The sequence below is a fragment of the Leptonychotes weddellii genome, chromosome 4 (genome assembly GCF_054177405.1).
Source record: "Leptonychotes weddellii isolate Sample4059 chromosome 4, ASM5417740v2, whole genome shotgun sequence".
NCBI lineage: Eukaryota > Metazoa > Chordata > Mammalia > Carnivora > Phocidae > Leptonychotes > Leptonychotes weddellii.
In genome coordinates, this window is record NC_138372.1 from 122,624,832 (window position 1) to 122,650,418 (window position 25,587).

The 25,587-nt window shown below is 35.6% G+C and overlaps 1 protein-coding gene across 2 annotated transcripts in view; it reads left to right on the forward strand.

The window, feature by feature from the left end:
- ZBTB10 (zinc finger and BTB domain containing 10) overlaps positions 1-7,501 on the forward strand; it is a 36,855-nt gene extending 29,354 nt beyond the window's left edge. For both annotated transcript variants that reach the window (XM_081816175.1, XM_006727141.3), the window contains exons 4-6: positions 1,777-1,953; positions 2,165-2,337; positions 2,599-7,501. In XM_081816175.1, coding sequence (XP_081672301.1) covers positions 1,777-1,953; positions 2,165-2,337; positions 2,599-2,904 — 656 coding nt within the window. In that variant the 3' untranslated portion in view covers positions 2,905-7,501. The remainder of the gene's footprint in view (positions 1-1,776; positions 1,954-2,164; positions 2,338-2,598) is intronic.
- The last annotated feature ends 18,086 nt before the right edge of the window (positions 7,502-25,587 follow it).

Sequence of the window (25,587 nt, forward strand, 5' to 3'; positions counted from 1 at the left end):
GGGATCGAGTCCCACGTCGGGCTCCCGGCTCAGCAGGGAGTCTGCCTCTCTCTCTGACCCTCCCCCCTCTCATGCTCTCTATCTCATTCTCTCTCTCAAATAAATAAATAAAATCTTTAAAAAAAGAAAAAAGAAATACAAAGGTGAGTAAAACAGGCACAGTCCTTGCTCTCAGAGCTTCTTTTTTTGCACTGATTTGATCAAAAACTACGAGTCAAAGCTCAAACTTTATTTAGAAATGTAAAGCTGAAAATTGATAGATTCATGTTCACAGGCTACCACCCCCATTCTAATTTCCATCCCCTGCCCTGCCCCCCCCCCAGAGAATGGTGTCTCAGTTGAGGATTCTGAAAACTTTCCCTCAAACAAAAATACATTATAGTTTAATTATGTAATTATGGAAACAGCAGGCTTTCCTGACATTTAAAAAATGGGTGAATATATTCCAAGTATAAAATAATTTACATTATTAGTAATGAAATTTTTAAATACCTTAGGGACCTTTTTGCATTGTTGGGTATTGATACTTTCACCAAAGAGGAAGTAGTATATATGGCAGATAGATGGAGGAAAATGAATTTTTAGAATACCCAGTTTGGCAAGCATTCTTTTGTAAAATCCATGGTTTTCATGGAAGGAAAATTAACAAATCACTGCACAAGTAAGCTAGCATATAGCCTGGAAAGGAGTGTTCATACAGAGGAAAGAGTGCAAAGGTCTTGCAGAGGGAGCCATTTTCCCATGGAGGAACAGTACAAAGGCCAGTACGGCTGAAATAGAGGAACCCAAGTGGGTGGTTAGATCAAGGGCTAGATTAGGTAAGGCTGTGTAAGATAATTGTAAGTCTTTGGTTTTTATATGAGTGAGATGGGTAGTCCTTGCAGGCTTTTGAGTGCCAGGCTCTCACTTAAAGTTCTGAAAGAATCTATAATTGCTGTGTTGAGAGCAAACTCTAAGAGGGCAACAGTATGAGACAAACTCTGATGGCTATTGAAAATAATCCAGAGGCAAGAGTTAATGGTCGATTGGATCAGGGTGGCAATAGCTAGCTATGGAGAACACTGGATATGTTTACATTGCCAAAGGATTCCTGGAGCCAGGTAAAGATACATATTCAAGAAGGAATCCTGTCTAGGAGGCATCTGGCTGGCTTATGATGGAGCATGCAACTCTTGATCTCAGTGTTATAAGTTGGAGCCTCACATTGGGTGTAGAGATTACTTAAAAATAAAATCTTAAAAAAAAAATAAGGGCGGGGGAGGGAATGCTATCCAGAGGAGGTAATTCTTATCTTAGCTAGTCTGAAGATCCTTAGGCACAAATTCCTTAAGGGACATTGACTATTTTGATTCTACTTTTCGGATATTCATTTAAGGATGGAGTTAGAAAGAGAGGTTTATATTCTTCATTCTTAGTCCATTTTTCTATACTGATAAGTCTTCAAACAAGATTATGTGATTGGAGACAATAAGGAGACTATCCTGTTCCAAAGCTGGGCTTCAGGGTGACAGTTATTAAGAGAGTTCTGTTTTGAATATCTTTGAAGTACAGTATAAAAGAGTAGTTTCATGTGGTCTCCATGCACTATTAAATGAAGTATGAAGACATTTCGGTTTCAGACTACACTGTAGAGATTTTTATCTAGCTATTTATAATAAGCTATTTTATCATAATGCTCATAAGATATAAATTTATTTTCTGGGGTTTTTTTTATTCTAATAAGAGACAGATTTTCATTACCATCATTACATCAAAATCACTTTTCAATTGTATTAGGTACTTCACATGATTTCAAGTATGGCCTGATGCCTGGCCCTTCAAGTGATTTTAAGTATGGATTGCTACCAGGTACTTCAAATGATTTCAAGTATGGATTGATACCAGGTGCTTCAAATGATTTCAAGTATGGATTATTGCCTGAATCTTGGCCAAAACAAGAAACTTGGGAAAATGGCAAGTATTAGTCAACTAAATTCTACAGAAATTTTAAAATGATTTTTCACAGTTAAAAGCTTCCATGTTCTGAGTTTTAAAAAATTAAGATACTGGTAGTCCTATAATAATCCCTGTTCTTAGGGATAGACAAGCTTTTGATAGCAAGTTTTCTGTTCAGTATATAATTGCTTTTGTGTGTGTTTGTTTTGGTTTTTTTTTATTCTCAAAGGTGAATCATCTCTAATCATGAACAAGTTAAAATGCCCTCATTGTAGCTATGTAGCCAAATACAGACGAACACTAAAAAGGCATTTGCTCATTCATACGGGAGTCAGATCATTTAGCTGTGATATTTGTGGAAAACTGTTTACTCGCAGAGAACATGTGAAAAGACATTCCCTGGTAAGTAACTTTAAATATAACTGATCTTTGAGATAAAATATATGTCAGTGAAGTTTAAGGTATTTTAACACTGTTACCTGAAATTTAGGGAAGGTTGATTATTAAATTGCTTTAAACAAATTATGTGATTTATGAACTGAACTTTATACAGAAAAACAAGGGTATCATTCACTCATTATTAAATGGGTGGTTTAATTGAATGGTTGAAATGCATTATTGTCTATACTGTCCTTATATTGGATTTTTCCCCCCTTTAATTAGGTGCATAAAAAGGATAAAAAATACAAATGTATGGTGTGTAAGAAGATCTTCATGTTAGCAGCCAGTGTTGGAATAAGACATGGATCTCGACGCTATGGTGTTTGTGTAGACTGTGCAGATAAATCACAGCCAGGAGGGCAAGAAGGTGTAGATCAGGGACAGGATACAGATTTCCCTCGGGATGAAGAATATGAAGAGAATGAAGTAGGAGAAGCTGATGAAGAGCTGGTTGATGATGGAGAAGATCAGAATGATCCATCTCGATGGGATGAATCAGGAGATGTTTGTATGTCTCTAGATGATTAACTGACCTATACTCCTCAAGGATGCTGCATTTGGACATAATATGAATCGACAATTTGAATTGTTGAACTTGAAGGCTTGCAAAATATGGTACATGCTGGATGGTAGTTATGTTGCTGTGAAAACTGTAGGGTCAAAAAGCCTTATAGCAAAAAAAAATTTTTTTTATATTTGCACAGGACTGTACAGCAAACAACCTTGTGGTTGGATTACATGGAGTCCCCACATCTTCAGTCAGTTATCAAAGTAAAAATATTTTTTATTTATAGGATATACAGTAACTACTTGGGTCCTACGAATATATTGTACCTATCCTTAAAGAGCTTACATTCATGTGCCACTTTAACATGAATGAAGAAAATCCATTTTTAAGACTACAGTGACAGCTGACCCAATTACCCTGTCCATCAAACCACTCAGGCTAGTTTGTACTAGTAGAGTTTTGTTTCTATTTTTATTTTTATTAATTTTATTTTTTTTAATACAGATTTTCAGTGAGGGGCCTTTTCAACCCCATTGGTTCTACTTTTCTGTATTTTTCCATTTTAATTTGCTTCATAACTTAAACCAAGTCTCTTCTAGTCTTAGATATTATTTCTCAATTTTGTGCTGATGGGCATGTTTATAAGAACTGGAGAGGTAATTTATTGGAATGAACTGACTTCCTCCATTCCCCCTTTCCTTTTTGACATGAATTTTACTACTTCACAAATGAAGAAATGATGTTGCAAAGTTGACGTGGCGAAGTTGACAAATACCACTAAAATGATTATGATTTAGAAGTAACTTCCTCCTGCTGCTCTAATCTGATAAATGGTTATTACATGACGTTTTCTGACATGGTATTCGGTTTTGGGTATCTGTTACTTTGGCACTATTCTTGTTTGCCTCTTTATTTTTGCCAGTGTACTATACCTCGGTCCTATTTGAAAAGACAGAAATCTAATCAAAAGAAAAGTCATAGAAACAATAAGTAAAATGATTTGTTTCCTGATTTGACCTCCATGTCCAGTTTGGTTAGCTTGTTATGCGATATAAGTGAAATATCAGGTTTTTACTCCTGTGCCCTTTTTATCATTAAAAAAAAAACACAAAAAGTGCATTCTCTTTTGTTTGATACTTACTGGGATATTGAGTGTTTTGAAATTATGATAATTATTTTTTCAATTCCTCAACATTTTACTACATCTTCATATATAGTCTTTCTGGTAGTCACCATGATTCAACAGTCTGCAAAAATCTTACAAATAAAATATTGAGAGGCTTTACAATTACTCTGTTAACTAAATTCTTCAAGGTACAAGGGGTGATATATTAAATTGAAATTGTCAGATTTATTTAGTCTGACAGATGAATTAGCTGATAAACTCACAGCAGCATTTCACATAATTAATATTAACATGCATGTCATTTATCAGGAACATATTGTATATTATATAAGATTGAGGGATATCATATTTTCAGCTTTCTTTTAAATAGAAATTGAGTATATTTTCCTATTTTATATCAGGTCACTAAATTATGCTATTTGTGTGGAAAAAATTGCTAAGTACACTTTGACAGACATAATCCTTTGGTGCTCCATCTGATCAAAGTTGAAAGGTTGATTTTTTTTTTTTTTTTAAGAGACAAGCTTTCTCATTGTCTCCAATTTTGGTAGTATAATGGTTTAATGTTAGACATTGATGTTTCTGCTTGGATAAATCAAAGATAAAAAGTACAGTTACATGGTTAGATACATATTTTGTCATCTAAACTTTATTGTAGTTTCTACATAACTGTAAAACTGACATGAATAGTTTGGTTTGATTTTTGTTTAAGACTGAAGAGTACATCTTATTTCTCAGTGTTCTAGACAAATGAGTATAATGTAATTCTGGTGGGGTCCAAAGTAGACGTTAGTTGGGCAAAGATACTATGAATGAAAAAGTATTTTAAACGTAAAATGTTCTGCTTTGTGAATATGTAAGTATAGTATAAAGATTTCTTTCATCCCATTTATCCCCCTCCTTTAAAATAAACCATAGTTTACAATTGGTAGATCTGTCTATATATAAATATATATTAAAGAGAAAAGATATATATCTGAAAATCACCTAAATCTGCTTTATTAGACTACAGTTCACTTATTGCATAGAAACTGGACTTGGCTTTACATTCTTAATGTACTTTTACTTTTCCTCAAGATATGAACTTAACTCTCTTTAAACTGAATTTTCTTTTACTACTTAAATCATTTATGTATATCTGGTAAATTATGACCAAATTTTTGTTAGATTGCATACAGTAAATTGAAATACACACTTGGTACACTACGGGATTGTTGTGCTTTTGTTTGGTTTTAGTTGGAAACAAGGTTTGATGTAGATGGCTTGTTACTGTTAATTTAAAATATTCTATAATTGTCCATTACCTTTTATGTTGTATTGTGACAGATTTGGCTATATTTTTAGTCAACTGAAATATGATACTTTAAAAGTTTGTTTTTAGAAAGGTAATCCAAAGGAATGTTTATACTCTTGAATATATTAGCCTCAGCCTATATAAAAATTTCTTCTTTAAAGTAAACATTTTACCAGAAACAGAATTGACAGATTTTTCTACTTGCTGACTGCCTAACTTATTTGTTTCATGATCTCGAGGGACTGCCTTTTCCCTTCTAGGTCTTTTTTTAAAAAATAGTTTTAGTACTAAGGTATACTACTGGACGTTTCTATTTTTTTTTTTTTAAGTATATTCTTTTTCTGACTTACAGTACAATTTCAGGAAGTTGATAGATACTAAGAACTTATGATTGGTCTCAGAGGTGACAATGGAATACTCATAATTTTGTCTGTGGAGCCCTGGCAGAATTATGTGTTACACATTTGCTGAATTTTTCTCTTGTAACTTATATTTTAAATGAAACATATTTTAGAGCTGTAATTTTAATGAAGAGGAAAAATATAAATTGTTTCTTTCCTATTCACTCTAGTAACAGACCCTCTCCTATAAATTAAGATCATGTATTCTTTCTTAGGGTTCTCAGAGACAGTTACTTCCATATGGTCCCTGCTTTGTCGTTGTTCCTGGCCCTCATTTTTCATATTCACTAGATATGTTGCTAATTTTAGTGCCCTAGCAATTAAGAGCTTAAAAAAACTGTAGGAAGGGGAAACTGAACACTAATAAATAGCTTTGAAATTTGGGGGGAAAACACTAGCTGGTTTTGGTAGAGCCATCCTGATGGAGAAGAGGGAGATAGAATTGAGTGAATTCACGCAAAGTACTTCCAACACTGGTACATAATAGAGGCCTAATACATCTTAGTTTAATAATAGATGCAAACCAAGAGGAAAGGGGGAGAAAACAGAAAATGAAAGGATCAGGGTTGGGAAATCTATAGTCATACAATAAAGTGTAAAAGGCCTGAAGATGACAGGGGAAAGTGTGGTGGAAGAGGAGTTTTTAAAAAAGTCATAAATTTTAAAACTTTGGTAAGCTTTATGTATATTTTTAGGATTTCATCAACATAGAGTTTATTTTTCTGAATAATGATTCCAAAAGCTAACTTTTTTTTTTTAGTGCCTACATGTGCCATTGAGCTTTACATTATTTTCTCTTAATTCCCAATAAGGTAGGTGCTATTGTCTCCATTTTATGGAAGAGAGAGGCTCCAAGAAATTTGCATAATATAACTTGCCCGATATAACACAGCTACTAAGTGGTAGAGCTGGGTTTTGACCAGATTTGATTTTGAATGAAGCCCATCCTCTTTTTAGGGGGCTCTATTAACTGCCTCATTAAACAACTTTGTAGAATTTCAGGGCTTTAAAGGAGTTTGTATGGAGACCTATTTTCCCTGTAAACCATCTATGTTAGGAATTTGAGTGTCTAATCTTTCCTTCCCCAAATACCCTTATCACTCTTTTCCTCCTAATAAAGCAGTTTTGTCACCTGGCTATAAATAAGATACCTGACCTCAGTGTAGCACATGCTATTAATTGGCTGTGGCATTTTTATTTTTAAAAGGATGGTTTTAAAGTGAAGAACTAGACGTGAACCCCAGTTTTTGTGCCGTTCAGTCACCCAGATCCTTAAACTTAACTATGGTACATAATATATGTGCTTAGAACTAACAGGTGTTTTTTCGTAGTCACTTTTAGGATTTAAAGTGGAAAGTTTTTTTCCTGGTGTATCCCTGCTTTCAAGTGAAGTTGAACCGTTCTAGATAGATTAAAATGTGTTAGGGATAAGCACACTTTAATAGATGTTTTCTAGCCCTGAATTTTAGGACATTGGGTACTTAATTTGGAGTACACTGGCTATTGAGAACAAAATTTTGGGTTGAGGAGAGAGGGATGGTTGAGGCCATTATGAAATGGGAGAATCGGCATTTTAAACACTGTAAACATAAAAGAACGCTTTCTTCTGCCTGCTGTTTGTAAAAGCTCTTTGGGAAGATCTTTTACGAAGACCAATTTTTTTAAATGTAATTTACCTACCTAGTATAAGTGTCCTAAGACATGTATGTAAACTTCCACAACTGTTTTGTCTGTGTATTTAGAAAATACACAAGAATCTTTATCAAACCTAAAAATATAAACTTGTGAGCACTAAACTTGCTTCTGGCTTTGTGAATTTTGTTGACTCTGACATTTAATTCAGATTTCTTTGCATTAAAAGTGTACTAATTTAGACTAATTGGGGTAGGGGAACATCTTTGTAAACTTTGACTTATGTATAATTCAGATACCTTTGTACTTAAGGTTTACAAGTTTGAATTATAGAATGACTCAAACTACCTCCTAGTGATGCTTGGAGAGCTGTTTTAATAGATAACAGTGATTTGTAATCAGCATTTCATCTATTCATCTTTATTACTTGTGGGAATTCTCTACAGGTTTTAGAAAACATTAAGATACTTCCCCTCTAATTTACATGTGTGCATAATTTTGGAAGTGGTTTGAAAAGCAAAGGTAAACTACTTCATCCCATATTTACTGCATATTAGCGGACTAATGAATTACAAGTAAATACATGTTTCAAGTCTTTGAAACTTTAATAATACAGAGAAAACATACTTACCTGGGTTTTGTAAGTAATAGAACAAAGGAAATCGTACAAATGACTAGATACTCTCCAAAGGAAATGAGAGTTTTGTTTGGGGAAGGCTGCCCATGTAACACACAGGCCTGGTGTCTTAAAATCATAAAAGAGCTGTGGCAGGATAATTAGGTATACTGTATGGTTTTGAGAGGTTAAGACTGGGACCACTTGGCTCAAGATTAAAAAGCAGCTTTTAATAATTAGCAGAAGATTAAATGTGATTGCTTCAGAAAGAAAGAAATATCCTAGTGTTTGAGATGTTCTAGAGAAAGTGAAAGATTACCTGACAAAGGTAATATTGGCTAAGGTAATAGTGACTAAGGTAATATTTTGGCTAAGGTAATATTGACCAAACATTTCTGTCTATAGGTGTTTTTTTGTTTCGTTTCATTTTTTGCTTAGAAGCTTTTGGACCATTGTAGTTGACCAGCTTTTTGTTTTGCTTAGCAAAAACATTGATAAAGTCACGCATAAATATCTCATGACACCAAAAAGGACTCAGTGGACATTTAGAAATCATGCTTAACTGTATAGAAAAAAGTGCTGTTTGAGCTTTTTTCTTTTTCACTTTGCAAATCATCACGGACCAGTATTTGGAAGCTGGTGTAGGAAATTAAATGACTGGATCCATGGTTCGATGAGAAAATTAAAGGTCCTTCGGATCATAGTCTTCGTTGTAAACTTTTCTGAATTTTGAACTAAAGAAGGAAATAAATGAACCACAAGAAATCTATACAGTTGAATTAAAGTGAATAAGAAACAGGCTGGCCAACTGCTGGTACCTTTACATGCTGGTGATACTACCTTCTGCCTGCCGGCCAGGTAACTTCTTTTTTCCAACACAACCAAAGTTTGGCAATAAGAAATTACTAATCTTCCAAGCATAGTTAAGTATGTTTTAGAATACTTGTGAAAGATAAGCAAAAGACAATCTTCTTGGCACACGTCTCAACAGTCAACTCAGTAGGAAAACACAAGATACTGCAAGATAATTGTAGAATGTTTCACGTTAAGATTTTGAGGGAGAAAAAGAACTGACTCCTAGAGAGGTTACAATGATTTTACAGTCCGTTTTGGGATCCAGGACTTCTGAACTTCATTTCAGTATTTTACCTGTATCTAAAACTCGTTGGATAAGTGACTTAAGATTTGGGAAAACTGAAATTAGGGACTACAAAGTATAGTCAGGTGCAATTCCTGGCGCAAGTCTGAGCTCAAAATTGTTTACTAAGTGATGACTAAAATATGTCAGCAACTTTTTTAGGATTTTGCTTGCTAGTATCTAATGGCATATAGTTAACAAGCTAATTGGGTTTACAAGCAGTTTGTGTTGCCAAGCACAGGGTTATGTGGGATCCCTTGGGACTTTTCCCCACCACACCCCTAGGTGCCCATATCTGAAGACATAATGACCAAACCCAAGCTATAACAAATATGACTACAGAAATCTCAATGCAAGTAGCCATAGGGTTTTTTTTTAACCTACACCATCTGCTTAACTTGGAATACTGACAAGCTTAAGTATTAGCCATTTGCTGCAAAATACTTGTTTGAAAATAATGGCTGGCTTGTCACCACTAAAATCTTAAGTGTCTAATATTCAGTGTACATAAGGAGGATGTGAAAACCTAGAGAAAACCCTATTGGAGTTTATACCTTGATGGAGAGTACAACAATGCATCAGTAAGGATCATTTAGATCTGATGCTTTTGTCGCTAATAATGAGTTTTGTATTTGTTAGAGAGGCATGTTGAGTGGGCATTTATACCATATGAAAGACAAATATGTGTTCGTGTGGAAGATGGAGCTTAGTACTTACGTCACCCTCACCTTCTTCCCTGTTCTTGCTAAAACCTGGATCCCTAAACTGGGATGTTGGCATTCACATAGACAACGTGGGTAAAGTCTCCGAAGTACATTTTACCACAGTAATTTTTCAAGTAATTGTCACCTAAAGCATTAAATCAGTGAGGTCATTCCAAAGAAGGGTAAGTCTACGGACTGAGTCCTTGTCCACCAAGAGTACTAGTCCAGGGAATTACCGTCACCCAAGGCAACGGAGATTTGAAACAGTTTTTTATGCATTGGTATGGATTTTCTTTTATTGGTAGTCTTAAATTTGCCTCCTTTTAGGATTTTGTCATTTCATAGACTTAAAAAATGTTTGTTAGCAATCCTACATTAGATTTCAGGCAGTTTTTGGGAGGCATTCTAAACTTTGGCTCTTACTTGTGCCTTCTGAAGGCAGCTGACTCTTAATTCGCACCCCGTCTATTTTCTGGCCCTTCTTTGTTCCTACTGGTGACTTATTCTGTACTCAAAATGTGAGCTCCCCTTTTAGCCTATGGACTCCTCTCTTTGGTTATATATGTATTCAAAAGATAAATATCGAAGACTCGTTTGTGAGAAAATGGTTACCTGTGATGGATAATGACTTCACACTCCATTCTGTTCTCAATTATTACAAGCCATTTGCCAAGGAAAGAGATTCAAAATTAAGCAAGCAGGGAACAAATAGGCCCTTCATTTCAGTGGTTTTGAAAAGCAGGAATGATTGGGAATTGTGGATGGATAGGATAACTGAAAATATAAAATGGCACAGATTAAGAAAATGCATACACGGCACTTTGCATTGTCTCCAACATAATAGAAGGAGAAAATGCTTTTACTTTGAAAATATTTGCATGGACCTTATACAGCAAATGAAAATGTTTATGTCCGCTATTTATCTTTTTCTGGGATAGGAATATATTACTTTCTTTTTTTTTTAAAGATTTTATTTATTTATTTGAGACAGACAGAATGAGAGACAGAGAGCATGAGAGGGAGGAGGGTCAGAGGGAGAAGCAGACTCCCTGCCGAGCAGGGAGCCCGATGCGGGACTCGATCCCGGGACTCCAGGATCATGACCTGAGCCGAAGGCAGTCGCTTAACCAACTGAGCCACCCAGGCGCCCAGGAATATATTACTTTCTAGGTGCCTCCTAGTTCTATAGGACAAGAACTATATTGGACAAGTCTGTAAGATTAGATGAGCTCTTCAGAAGATTCATTTAGGTACTCAGGGAAACTGACACCTTAACAGAGTCTACCTCCTATTTGAGGGTGGAGGGGGATAATGAAGTTACTTGGACCTAGAATTGTTTTCCTATCCAGTAAAGCAGTTCAGTACAATTGCAAGCCCTTGGGGTTAATGTTCAGTCCACTTATTTTTGGCCTTAGGGAAAGAACATCACCTTTTCTCAAAGGATGAAATCACAAGCTTCTATAGTCCCCCCGCCCCCACTCCAAGTTAATTAGTAAGTAATAGCCTAAGTATCAGACTCAATTTTGATGCGCCTTTTTTTCTTTAGCATAGTATATTTACACCTAAGTCTCAACATCAAATATCTAATCAGTGTTCAAAATTCCAATCTTACTCACTTTGCACATGTTTGCCTTGTATTTTACAGTTTGCTTTTTGGTCAGGATTCTAACTGTAGGAGTCAGCAAGCTTTTTCGTTATAGGGCCAGATAGTAAATATTTTTGGCTTTGTGGGCCATAAGGTCTCCATTACAACTAGTCAACTTTGCAGTTGTATCATGAAAGCAGCCATAGACAGTATGTAAATGAACCATGTGGCTGTGTTCTGATAAAGCTTTACTTCCAAGATTAGGCACCAGGCTGCACTTTGCTGACCCCTGATCTATAAGTTCTCACTCCACTCCACATGTATTCATTCTCTCTCACTCTCACTTACTCTCTCTGTCCTTGCAATATATACATTAAAGAATGATGTGCCTTCTTAATATCAATTATTTTCTTTCCAGAATTACAGACCTGGAGTAGCAACAAGATGTAACACTTTGGTGGCACCATTTTAGCTGAGAAGGATAAAAACCTTACCATCTTGGCTCTGATTAGACAGTAAGACCTGTTTAGGAACTCAGTGAAATACCATATCCCAGTACAGAGGTGTCCTCCCCCAACCCCATTCCCTGGTTCCTAAATAAGAGAATTAAAGAATACATCCAATTCAGAAATACATTCAGTGTTTAATAAGAGGAAATGCCACTTGCTGATAAAAATACATACTTTTCTAATCTAGACCCTTTTATTGCCACTTTATCCCATGTTAAAAGATTATTTTACATCAGGCCTCAACCTTAATCATGTTCTACAATATTGACTTTCCATAACCTTTAGAATGTAAACTATTTGGGAGTCTTCAATATCTCCATTCATAAAAGATGTCAGTAAATTAGACTTGTCAGTCATCTTGGACATAGCTTGAAAATGCTAAGCTTGTGAGTAAATGAGCCAAAAAATCTGACCTGAAAAATACTTTCCATCAAGCGCTTGAGGAAATATTCCCAAGACTAAAGACTACCAAACTGAACCGGAAATCTGTCATTGTTTCAGATACTAATTCCCCATTGTAAGCCCTATTGAGGATAGCGTTGTGGTCTTGTGTTCCTCAGTTTCCTGCAAATAGTAGGGTTTTACTAAATACATGTCAAATGAACCAAGTATTGAACACAACTCTTCACAGTCAAAATTTCTATTTAAAAGTTTCAGGGGCACCTGGGTGGCTGAGTTAAGCGTCTGCCTTCAGCTCAGGTCATGGTCCGGGGGTCCTGGGACTGCTCTGAGTTCTAGCTCCTTGCTCAGCACGGAATCTGCTTCTCCCTCTCCCTCTGCCCCTCCCCCTGCTTGTGCGCAGTCTCTCTCTCTCTCTCTCTCTCTCTCTCTAATAAAATCTTTAAAAAAAAGTTTCAACGTTGACTTAAAATAGTTTCAAGAATTTTCTCTTATTATTAAGGCCCAAGTTAATCAGAACAGAGGTCTGATTCTAAGGAATTTAGAAAAAGTTTTGTCGCTCTTCTAGTAAGATACTATCCCATCAGGAGCATCAGATATATTCGGGAAGGACATATGATACAACTCTGAGAAGAACATAGTCACTTAAGAATGCAGCAGGGTTGCTGTCTGGGCAGTCCATTCACTCAACCCACTGCAATCTCGACTGCAACTTCAGTATTTGAAACTATCCTCATAAGGGCCACTAATGACTAGTTGCAAAATCCTCATCTCTGCAGTGTTTGGTTCTGTTAATGACTAATTTCCTTCATACAACTCTCTTCTTACTTGGCCCCATAAGTATTGGTATTGCCTTAATTCTATGCCGGGCACTCACCCAGTGTTCTTCCCCTTGGTGTTCTTATTCAGCCCAAATGATCACAACGACAAGCCTTGGGGACTCTCACCACTGACCTCTGTTCAGAGTTTACAAATACTTGTTTAAATGACACCATGCATTGTTGTCTGAAACACAAAGGACTTTCACTCAAATCCTAATTTGGGTCATAGTTCTTTAATTTCTCTTGGATGACCTCAAGAGTCTATTTAGATTTACATTCTACTATATGGGGTTTAATAAAGTCACCTTTATTAAAACTATAATCTGGTTTCTCTGGAGATACTTAATGCAAATAATCAGGTTAACACTTTATTTGGTGAGGTGGTATCTAGCTATCGTATCAACATGTATGTATCTCTGTTAATTATAGGGATCAGTAGAATCTGTGAACTGAAGTAACCTTAGAAACAACTACTCTACACATGTTTACCCAGCCTCTGCTTGATTTCATTCCATAAATGTTCATCTCTAGCTCATTATCTCACATTGCAGGTCCTATTAGCTTGAGATGCTTCTCTATTCTCTAAACTGAGTCGAGTTGAAATCCGATTATTCATCTCTTAATGCCACACAGATTCTCATCCTTCCATGTAATAGTCTACATAACAGTGGAAATTGGAAGGGGGGAGGGGGGAGTATACTATATTTGAGGAGTACTTAGGGACTTAAAATTTTTCCATTCCTAGGGGCGCCTCAGGGGCTCACTCGGTTGAGCCTCCCAACTCCTGATTCCTGCTGGGGTCCTGATCTGAGGGTCGTGGGATTGAGCCCCACGTAGGGCTCTGTGCCAAGTCTGCTTGTCCCTCCCTCCCCACCCCTGTTCTCTCTCTCTCAAATAAGTAAAATCTTTAAAAATTTTTTTTCCATTCCTAGAAAACAATATTGTATGTCTTCAGTCCTGTAAATATAGTATCAGAAACCCATACTGCTCACCCTTTTCCAGTTTAATGTCTCACTCTTAAGGCTAAGAATTAAATAATATAAAAAACCAAAAAGATTTTAAAGAAAAGCATCCAAAAATATTTCTTATAAAGTAGAATATTAATTTGCTGGCACTGGTATAGAACATTTAATGTAACATTAAACTTGCTTCTCCAGGGTAAGATTAAGTTTGCAGCTTGATATAAAAATTTAAATGTTGCTTAATCCTAGGCTTTTAAGAATTTCATAATTAACTGATTTTAAATGCAGTATAATTTTAATATGTGTAAATTTAATGATTCAACTCCCTTTAGAAAATGTATTACAAGGAAGATGAGGGTTACTTTTTCCTTTAATTGCATTTTAGATCATAGTCTAAAAGAGGTGAGAAATTTTTCATTTTTATTGAATTCTCATAAAACTTCAGGTCCCTCTGGCCCAGACTACTCCTCTCCTTAAGCAACAGGATAGATTTATAATTATGGCTGCTTTAATTTTTATACTTATTTTGAAAAAATTTATGAGGACAGTCCTAGTGCATTTATGTCACGAAGATGGAAGAATGGGACTACTGTCCTTATTAGGGTAGCCATTAAATCCTAAAAATTGCTGAATGCTCCATAGCATAATATTTTTTCTCAATGTGTGCACAACTTTAAAAATACGAATCAGGAAATTCCATAAAAAATTACCAAAAACACATTTTGTGAAGTTTATCACATGTTACCCCATGCTGTTTGAAAGTTACTTCATATCCTTCATCTTTGTCTCAGCAAAAATCCTAGATTTGAGAATCCGAGGACATTTTGCCTACGTGTGGGTGATGAATGTCATTGCCATTTTCAGCCATTTATGGATATGTTTTCACTCTAAGCATTTATCACTCACTCATATACCAATTTGTTACAACTTTTAGGTTTAATGTAAGCACTTTATAGTATTACTGTGACTCTAATCTAGACCTCCGAATGGCCATTTTGGGGAAACTGAACATAAATGATGCAGGCGTAATATTTTCCACAAGTGAAAAATAAAATTGAGTTAGCTTGTTTTGCACTGTGAAAGTCTGTTTTCTGCAAAAGGAAGTAACTTGAAAAATCTGATTTGAGCATTTTCCCAATATATCATACTGTCATTAATGTCCTGCTTTTTAATAGAATCTTTTTTCTTATATTCTCATCTTTATTAACATAATTCATTGTTGAAGACGATCAATAAGACAATTGCATTTGGTATATCTTTAAAAAGTGTCAGTTTTATTTTTTAGCCACAGGTACAAACACAAAGCCAAACTTAAGCGTGACAGTAAAGCAGAGTCTTAAGCAATTGAAACTAAAGATTGATGTGCTATATAATTGCATTCCATTGTAATAATTGAAGTATGTTTAAAGTATTTTCATTGTGGGATGAAAAATGAGAATATGGTATATATTTAAGCCCTTTAATATTTTAGTTTCAGAGTTGGAAGCTTTCCGAGGCTTCTAAGAAGTAAAGCTGTAACTCATTTCTGTGGCTCTCTCATTCGTAGACATTGGAGAAGGGACTCACATAAGCCTCACGAGGTATTGGAAAGAGAATTCCTCAAGCAAAAGTTTCATGCTTTGTAGATGAGATTTAGACAGTTTTCAGAATAAGCGATTGAGTTTCATGTGAATTTTACATGTTTGAGTAGGTAAATTTGGTGAGTAATTAAAGAATGTTTTCGTTTAATGTGTCCATTTGGTATTTGAGATCATTATTATCAGATCAGATATATTTCTTTAGCTCTATTAGAGACCCTTTGTTTTTTCTTTACAGTGATCCAAATTACCAGATATACAGTGACTAATTAGCATGAACTCTTCAAATATGTCAAGGCATTTCTATTTTAAAATCCATCCTTAAAGAGAAAATATAGATAATTGCTAGTAACACTATTCATTTTGTAAATAAATAATATAGTAAAATTATTTATAATGTGAATTTTCCAAGTGAATGCGTTGTTTAAACATTTATTTTCCCTTTCTGCATTTGTGCGTAACGGGCAGTCCCCCATTCTCTACCCTCATCTCTGAGTTCCCTACTTTAGCACCTTGTTTACCTTCATCTGATCTTTGGCTAACTTCTTTCAACTATATCCAGCTCTGTTTTAGATATAAATAAAAAGCTAAGGATCTACTTCATCTTCAAACGAACCTGAAGTGAATTTTAATTTTATTTGCCAAAAATAGTGTCAATTAAAACTTTTTTATTCTAATGGTAACCATGTAAATTTACTGCCTAGTGTGTTTCTCTCTACCTTAAATTTGACCATTTTGCCCTGACTATGACCTTTCTTAGTTAAGCCTAACTGGCTAACAAATGCAGAGCAAACCTCAAAAGACAAGCATTGTTTTCACTTCTAAATAACCTTCTTCAGGGATTTTCAAACTGTGCTCTAGGATTGTAGGGGTTCTTTGAAGATGCCTCTCTGGGTGTGGGGCTAGCTGGTGTAGAGTAGGTGGGGCCCTGGGCCTTCAGCCAACCCTCTACAACAGATTCACTTTTATCTGATTCCTTATGCTTTCAAGGCCTAGTGTTTTTAAAAAAAAATTTGTAACTGCCAACTTAATCTTAAAATATTCATGGATAATAATAGTAATAGTAGCTTTTATTTATAGAGTGCTTATCTTATGCCAGACCCTGCTTTAATTATTATCTAACATTAATCCATTAATCCTTAAAATAACCCATAAGATTAAGCATTTTCTTATCCCTATTTACAAATGAGGAAACTGAGGCTTAAGGATTTTAGCTTGCCCAAGGGGTCACGGCTAACAGGTGACAGACTTTGGACTCAAATCTTGGTGCGCTGATTAACGTCTTAGTTTAAGTCAGGAATGGTAAATGTAAGGTCAGTGTGCCCCCATCCCCCCCCTTCCCCCCGGCCCACTCTCCCATACTTGAGGCTGACAGGGACAGTGGCTAAAAACCACATTTCTCACGGATCACCAACACAGCCTTAGAATTCCCCATGAGGTGCTATGGGTAGTCACTCCTGATCCACTGGTGTTGGCACTCAAGACCTATTTACCCACTGTAAGGTGAGCTATCTGTGACCTCACACTTGTGATTAGAAAAAGTCTCCTCCAAAGTCTGAAAGTGTTGCCAATAGCAGCTGGAATATTGGTAGTTGAAAAACACCAAATTATCTTTGATCCACATGTTAAGTTTTCATGATCAACCTATTTATGAACAAATCCCTAATTATATCATCCTCATTTTTATCAACTTCTAATAGAGGATTTTTATTTCTGTATTTATATATTTATAACTTGTATAAATGTGTAAATTGATCATTATGAACACTATATACAATCCTCGTAATTAGAAGAGTTAGGATTTTTTAAGCTTCTCTTTGAGTGCCTACGGAAATAAAGACCTAAAGTAATTAATATTCTGAGAACTAATGTTTTAAATGTGGGATAGAGGTGGAGGGAGAGGGTGGAGAACTTATGCTTGGGGGTGAGTCTGCCAGTTTCCATATTGTAGAGAATTTAGTGGTTTGAATAACCTTCACTATTTCCACTACCAGCATGCCCAGCCCAGGAACGTCATAGCCACAGGACTGGGTAAATGCCCAAACACTTAAAAAAGGAACACACATATACACCCAACCCCCAGCTGATCTTTCAGTCGGTCTTGCCAGGAGGTAACCAATAGTTCCCGTGCTGTGCCCATTCGTACCAGGGAAAGCTGGGCTCAATTAAAGTTTTTCCCGTTAGGTGCAAGACTTTTTAAATGACTCATAGTAGTTCCTGTGCTCAAGACAGGGTCAAAGAGGCCCAAGGCTATATTTAACTTCTCTCTGAAATTACCTGTCAATCTCAACCAGTTTTTTTCAATACAGTATATATGGAGAGTTAGTAGCAAGTAATTTGTAACTTTCAATACACGAAGAAATCTTAAGTCACTTTTTTGTTGTTGTAAACAGGTATTGAAATCCAGATTTTCTTAAATGGATGGAAATTCCTTTTGTGAAATTATTTAACATTCATTCAGCAAACACATTAGTATATTGGAATGATCTTCCTATGACCATTATCATGCAACCCATTAAATTCTTGTTCATAAAATTGTTTGAGTATTATGTCTGAAATGTTCTCTATATGAATAAAGTATTTCTTCCTAAAAGCCATTTCCGATGCATTCTCTTTCCAGTTATTTGTAAAAGTAGAAATCACTGAGCCGTGCTATGGGGAATGAATCAGAGTGACTGGTCCACATGACACCTCGTGCCACCAACTAGGAATTTCTCTGAAGAGAGTTGAAAGAACCACCTTCTGCTGGTGAGGGTGTTGGCAAGTTCTCTGGTTGCAGCATATAGTGAGCTCCACAAGCCTCTCTTCTCCTGGTTTTTGCTTTTGTCAAATGAGAAAATAGAATAGCCGATTGTAAGCTGCCCTATGCGAAGCTGATCAGGGCTTGCTGAAAATGTCAACCAAAGCCAGCGACTCAATCACACGAAAGACTATTAGGATTGGTAGCACACATGAAGTAGAGAAAAGCCAGCTAAAAAGAACTATGTGATTCTAAGATAAGACTTTAGAAATGGGGCGCCTGCGTGGCTCAGTCGTTAAGCGTCTGCCTTCGGCTCAGGTCATGATCCCGGGGTCCTGGGATCGAGCCCCGCATCGGGCTCCCTGCTCGGCGGGGAGCCTGCTTCTCCCTCTCCCACTCCCCCTGCTAAATAAATAAATAAATAAATAAATAAATAAATAAATAAATAAATAAAAATCTTTAAAAAAAAAAAGACTTTAGAAATGTAGAAAGAAACAGTATAAATTAAGACTGGAGATGGTATCAGGATTATATTAAATGGGGTTTGGTAGCACTTAAGGTTTGGCGAGAAAGGGTTAGTTATGTGTGTTTCAAAAGCTTGCTCTCCTTCATAACTCTAAGTCACTTTATTAAAGCATCTAAGCCTAAACATTAAAAGTTGAAGTTTTGGGGTGTGTGTGTGTGTGTGTGTGTGTGTTTTAAGTAAACAACCATACCTCTGCAGTTATCTGATGCTACCACATACTAACTGCATGAAAAATATTCCACAGAAATAAAAAGTCCTTTTGGATGTTAACTTACAAACATATATATATATATGTATCAATGGCAAATACCCTACTCTAAGTTGAATATAGTTATTTTTTTTTCTTAATGATTTAGTAGAATGACTATGATCTAGTCCTAATATCAATACCAAAAGTTCCTTTAACAGCTAAAGTTAAAATACTGTAATATCAGAATAGTCCCATGTGGTGGATTAATAGAAGGCCATCATTTTTTTGAAAAAAAACAAAAAACAAAAACGAAATAAGAGTTACAGATAAAGTTCTTCCTTAACCCTACTGTTAGAAAAAAAATTTCTTAAAATCTTTCCATAAATTTCTGGCCCATAATTTATTTATTGTATAACTGTCATCAGAATAGTGCTATGATAATAGCACTTGCCATCAAAATACCATTTACAGGGGCGCCTGGGTGGCTCAGTTGGTTAAGCGTCTGCCTTCGGCTCAGGTCATGATCCTGGAGTCCTGGGATCGAGTCCTGCATCGGGCTCCCTGCTCATCAGGGAGTCTCTGCTTCTCCCTCTGATCCTCCCCCCTCTCATATGTTCTCTCTCTCTCATTCTCTCTCTCTCAAATAAATAAAATCTTAAAAAAAAAACACCATTTATGTGGCAAGTAAGCATACAAAGATAATTCAATGTAACTAGTCAAATATAAATTAAAACATTCTAGAAAATGGATGACGTTATTTTTAAAAATTTTAATACTCTAAATTGGCAAGTATGAGGTTAATTAAGATTATCGGGACTCCTAGAAGAGGCTCTCTGGAAAGCAATTTGGTAATATGTTCAAGAGTCATTAAAAAATGTTTATGCCCCCCAAATGCACTTCTAGAAAACTGTCCCACAGCAGAGATGATTTTTATACAAGGATGTTTTTCAAAGTGTTATTTGTAAGAAAGAAAATAGGGGTGTCTGGCTGGCTCAGTCGGCAGAGCATGCAACTCTTGATCTTGTGGTTGTGAGTTCAAGCCCCATGTTGGGTATAGAGACTACTTAAAAATAAAATCTTAAAAAAAAAAAAACATATTTCCAATCATGTAGGAATAAATAAATTATGGTAGATTCTCATTATATTAGGCACCCATTAATATTTTTAAAGAATATTTGATAATTTAGTGTGTTATCTTAATACATTAGTATAAAAAGACACAAACTGTAAATAAATACACAAAAAATGGTAAGTTTTAGGATAATTTATTTTATTTTATTTTTATTAAAGATTTTATTTATTTGACAGAGAGACACAGCGAGAGAGGGAACACAAGCAGGGGGAGTGGGAGAGGGAGAAGCAGGCTCCCCGCAGAGCAGGGAGCCCGATGTGGGACTTGATCCCAGGACCCTGGGATCATGACCTGAGCCGAAGGCAGTCGCTCAACCGACTGAGCCACCCAGGCGCCCTATTTTTTATCCCTTACTGTATTTTCCAAATTTTCTTCAATAAACATTTATTTTAATCAGAAAATTATATGATAAATCATATATAAATCAAAACATTTCTTCTTATTTTAGGAAACAAACATCATTTCCATTTCACAGTTTACGGAAATGGTGCTCTTTGAGTAATTAGCTGGTTGCTTTATTTCATTTTCCAGACAGACATAGCTTTTTTTCTTTTTCCTGATGATAAGGGTGTAATGATGCTGTTAGTTTAAAAAAAACAAACAAACATGAAAATACAGAAAAGTATAAATAAATAAAAGAGAGACATGAAAAATTACCATAATCTCACCACCCAGAAACAGTCATTGTTAGCATTTATTGTTTATTCTTCCAAATAATGTTGATGCATATATGTCTATTTGCAGGGCTGGTTTTCAGGGATATACAGTGATAAATAAGCATATCAGTTATTTACAACTAGCAACCGTTCTCGTGGCTTGGTGTCCATGCCTACGGGTAGCAAAATATGGTAATTATCACCCTTTCGCAATCTATCAGTTGGTTGATCAATCCATTGGCTGGTATTTTTATATTTTAAACGATGTGATCATATTATGTGCTCTGTTCTGTAATATGCACTTTTTTTCATGTAATCACATAGCAACATCTTTTTATGTTAATAAACAATGTGGGTCTACTTCATCGTTTTAACAACTGCATTAGATGTGTGTGTTTAGAAAGACCTTCTCCACTTCAAGATTATTAAAACAGCCATCTATATTACTTTCCAGCTAAGCTTGTCTTGAGCCCAGTGGTCAGCAAACTTTTTCTGTAAGGGGTCAGATAGGAAATATTTTTGGTTTTGGGGGCCATATGGTCTCTATCAAAACTGGCCAACTCTGCCGCTGCGTTGGGAATGTAGCTATAGGCAGTACTTAGGCAAATGAGCGTGGCTGTGTTCCATTATAATTGTACTTATGCACACCAAAATTTGATTTCATGTAATTGTCGCATGCCATGAAAAAATTTTTTCAACTGTTTAAAAATGTAAAACCATTCTCCCTCTTCTTAGCTTGCCAGTCATACAAAAACAAGTGGCCGGTCAGATTGGGGCCGGACTTGCAGACTTCTCTAGCTGAATGCTTCCCTTCAGAGCTTTCGTTTTCTGCCATGAGGCATATCAGTGTCACACCTAAGTTTCCTGCAGTTAGATGCTAACCTTCTTGCAAAATGTTCTTTGGATGGTACAGAGAATCCCTAAGGAGTGTCACACATTTCCAATCTAAATCCTAAAACCACAAAATTTAGAGGTAGGCTGAACACCTTCATGTCTAGTCTAGAATCACAATGATTTCACTTTTCCAGAAACTGAACATGTTCATTGAATGCAGGCAGTGGTGTGTTTGATAAATTCCATTTCTTTCTTGACTTGTAAAATTTTCCCATTGCTTTTATACTTTCACTGAGACAAAACTGACTCCATATTGAAGACAAAGACCTTACCTTAGTGCAGTCCTGTGGAAGCCACATTCCCAAGCTTCATTATACATGCTTCTTTAGTTTGTACTGTTTAGTATTGTTGTTTTTTTCTTAAATGACTGCCACAAAGGAATACTGAGCATTAATAGTGACCGTGTATTCAGAAATGTTTTGTTTACCGAGTACTCTCCCAAAGTCCTAATATACATTATCTTGTTTAATCACCATATAAACCTTATATAGTAGGTATTTAGGTCCATTTCACAGATTAAAAAACTATGGGTCACAAAGGTAAATAAACTGCCAGCTAGCAAGTGTAGGATCAGAATTTAAAACCTAGATTTGGGAGTCTTTCAAAGGCTGTGAGTGCTCTTGAACAGTGCTAGCCTGCTTCCTTATAATTTATCTGCCACCCCAATTAAGTATAATTTTTGGTATTCAATAAAAACCTTGTTAGAAGTTATTTTGATGTAATTACAAAGGCCTGTTTCTACAAGATCCATATCCCACCCAAAACAAATTACAAATTGGCCAGCATGGTCAGAGGCACAGAATGAATTAAGCTCAACAAATTGATTACATTTAAAAAACCCACAGTGGAGAGAGGTATGTTTTTCTGTTATACAACACATAGAGTTAAAAGAAAAAAACCTTCTAAACATTGTTTTGGGGCGCCTGGGTAGCTTGGTCAGTTAAGCATCTGCCTTCAGCTCAGGTCATGATCCCAGGGTCCTGGCATCAAGTAGCACATCAGGCTCCCTGCTCTGCAGGGAGTCTGCTTCTCCTTCTGTCCCTGCCCCCACTCGTTCTCTCAATCTCTCTCTCAAATAAATAAATAAAATCTTTAAAAAAAGTTGTTTTGCTGTACAGATTTTTTAATGTAAATGTATAGACCAGTTTTTTGACATTTTTATTCTCTTTATGGTTTCTGCCTTTGATGTCTTGTATAGAAAGGCCTTCCTCAATTCAAAATTATTAAAATAGCCATGATTTTCCTTTCAATATTTCTCTTAAAGTAAGCAAATCTCCAAACTGTTAGTAAGATTGCTTGGCGATTTATTTAGAAGAAATCCACGTCAGAGGATCTGAGTTTAATACGCTTTCACCTTGGTTTCAGTCTCAGCCAGGTAGATAACAATTTTACTATCACATCCTCTTCTCCATTACCAGTTTTGATATCTGAATTTATCATGTTCAAATCTAACTTTGCTTTTTAACGGATTCAGTTACCTTTGAAACTGTGCCTCATGTTTATGAATTGCAGAGAAACCCATGAACTGTGGAAAAGACAGTTCCTACAGATTAATCTCAGATTACTCTCTAAATAGTTATCTCCCATCTTAAATGATCTCTTGGATGGTCTCTTATTAATTTCCCATGACAGATAAAATTAATTCAGAAAGTGCTTGTTGTATAGGTTGTGTGTGTACTTGTGACACTTTGTGGAGAGAAACTAAAATGTCAATCTCCCTAAAGCTCCACTAAATTCTCCATGATAACTTTTTGTTTTGTTTTGTTTCTTCCTAGTTCCACAGAGATGTTCTAGTTCTAGAGACTTCCTCTTCTGCTCAAGGTGAAATACTACTGAGTAGCATGTGAATTTAATTTCACTTACATTTCTTGGTATGTTTTTTCTGATGAGAAACACAAAGCCATAAGATTGTAAACGTAAGTGAGAAAAAGCAGTATACAGAACTGGCAGAGGGTCCAAATTTTGTGCAAAAGAAAAAAACTATATATTTACAGAAAAATAAAATCCTGGAAAGATCTTAGCATTTGCAGTGATTATTCCTGAGTGAAAGGATTGTGGACAATTTCATTTTCTTTATAATTTCTTTTGTCATTTCCAAAATTTTAACATGAACATGTATTACTTTTACATTAGAAAATACTTACTTGGGTCTCCCCTTAAGTGAGGGTAGAATCTGTGACTTGTTTTTTTTTTTTTTTTTAAAGATTTTATTTATTTATTTGACAGAGAGAGACACAGCGAGAGAGGGAACACAAGCAGGGGGAATGGGAGAGGGAGAAGCAGGCTCCCCGCAGAGCAGGGAGCCCGATGCGGGACTCAATCCCAGGACCCTGGGATCATGACTGAGCCAAAGGCAGTCGCTTAACCAACTGAGCCACCCAGGCACCCTGTGACTTGTTTTTAATCAATAAAATATGAGAGAGGTGAAAAAAAAGAAAAAGAAAAAAATAGTTGCTTGGGAAAAAAATATAGACCTATTCCCTTTTGCTAAAACATACTGGAATAGATGTTGTTACAATTATAATAACTTTATTTCTAAGTAAAAATGCAAAAATAAAAATATAGCAAAATATAAAAAATAATTACCAAGACCTTGCTTATTCTATAGCACTGTAGAGAATAAGTTGATGAAGAAAACCCAGAACATGGGGACAGGGTGCAGATGACTGATTGACAAATGGTGGGAAGACATTTAGGTTCTGGAAATTGTTTCACATCTGTTTTTCTTCTATTTTTTTTATTTTTTAATTAATTTATTTTTTAAATTTATTTGACAGATAGCGACAGCAGGAACACAAGCAGGGAGAGTGAGAGAGGGAGAAGCAGGCCTCCCGAGGAGCACGGAGCCCAATGCGGGGCTCGATCCCAGGACTCTGGGATCATGACCTGAGCCGAAGGCAGAAGCTTAACGACTGAGCCATTCAGGCACCCCTCTTCTATTTTTTTTTTAAAGGAACATTTATTAGAATGAGAAAAAATTCTTGAAAACCAAAAGATTTCTGTATTTATTATTTAGAAGACTGAATTAACTCTTTGATTACTAGCACTGGTGACTGTAATTTTACCATTTTGAGGAAATTTATTTATTGAGATAACATATACAGAAAACTGCCCCAAAAGGGTCTCAAAGGAAGCCAGTCAAGACCTAAGAGAATTTTTATTTATTTTTTTAAAAGATTTTATTTATTTATTTCACAGAGACACAGCAAGAGAGAGAACTTTTTAAAAATTCAGATGTTATGTTTCATTTCTTGATCTTGGTAATAGTTACAGGGGTGTTTTCATTTTGTAAACATTCACCAAACTCTATACTTAGAATGTGTGTACTTTTCTGTATGCATTACACTTCAATTAAAAAACACTTTGCTTGAAAAAAAAAAAAATTCACCACAGTTTCTTTTTGCAATGCACTGAGGTAACTCTGGTCTTTGGCTCCCCAGGACATTTCTTTTTATCCCTCCAACTCAGGATGGGGCCAATCAGTGTCCTTTCTTTAACCTGAGGGTAAGGAAATGTTTCCCTCCTCCGTTATGGAATCATGTGAAAAAATGAGTCTTAAGACCTATACAAATAAAAAGAACAATATTTAGTCTTCATTCATATTTACCTTGTTGTGATAGCTTGAGTAAACACAAGTGTGGGATATTTTGTTGGTGTATTGTGCATTTGCTACTTCCCAAGAAAAATACATTCCATCATCTCTATTAATGTTTTATTTAAATATTTAAACGCCAAGATACCTGATACAAATATGTAAAAGTATATTAAAAATATGAAATTATTAAAAAAGAATTGTATTGA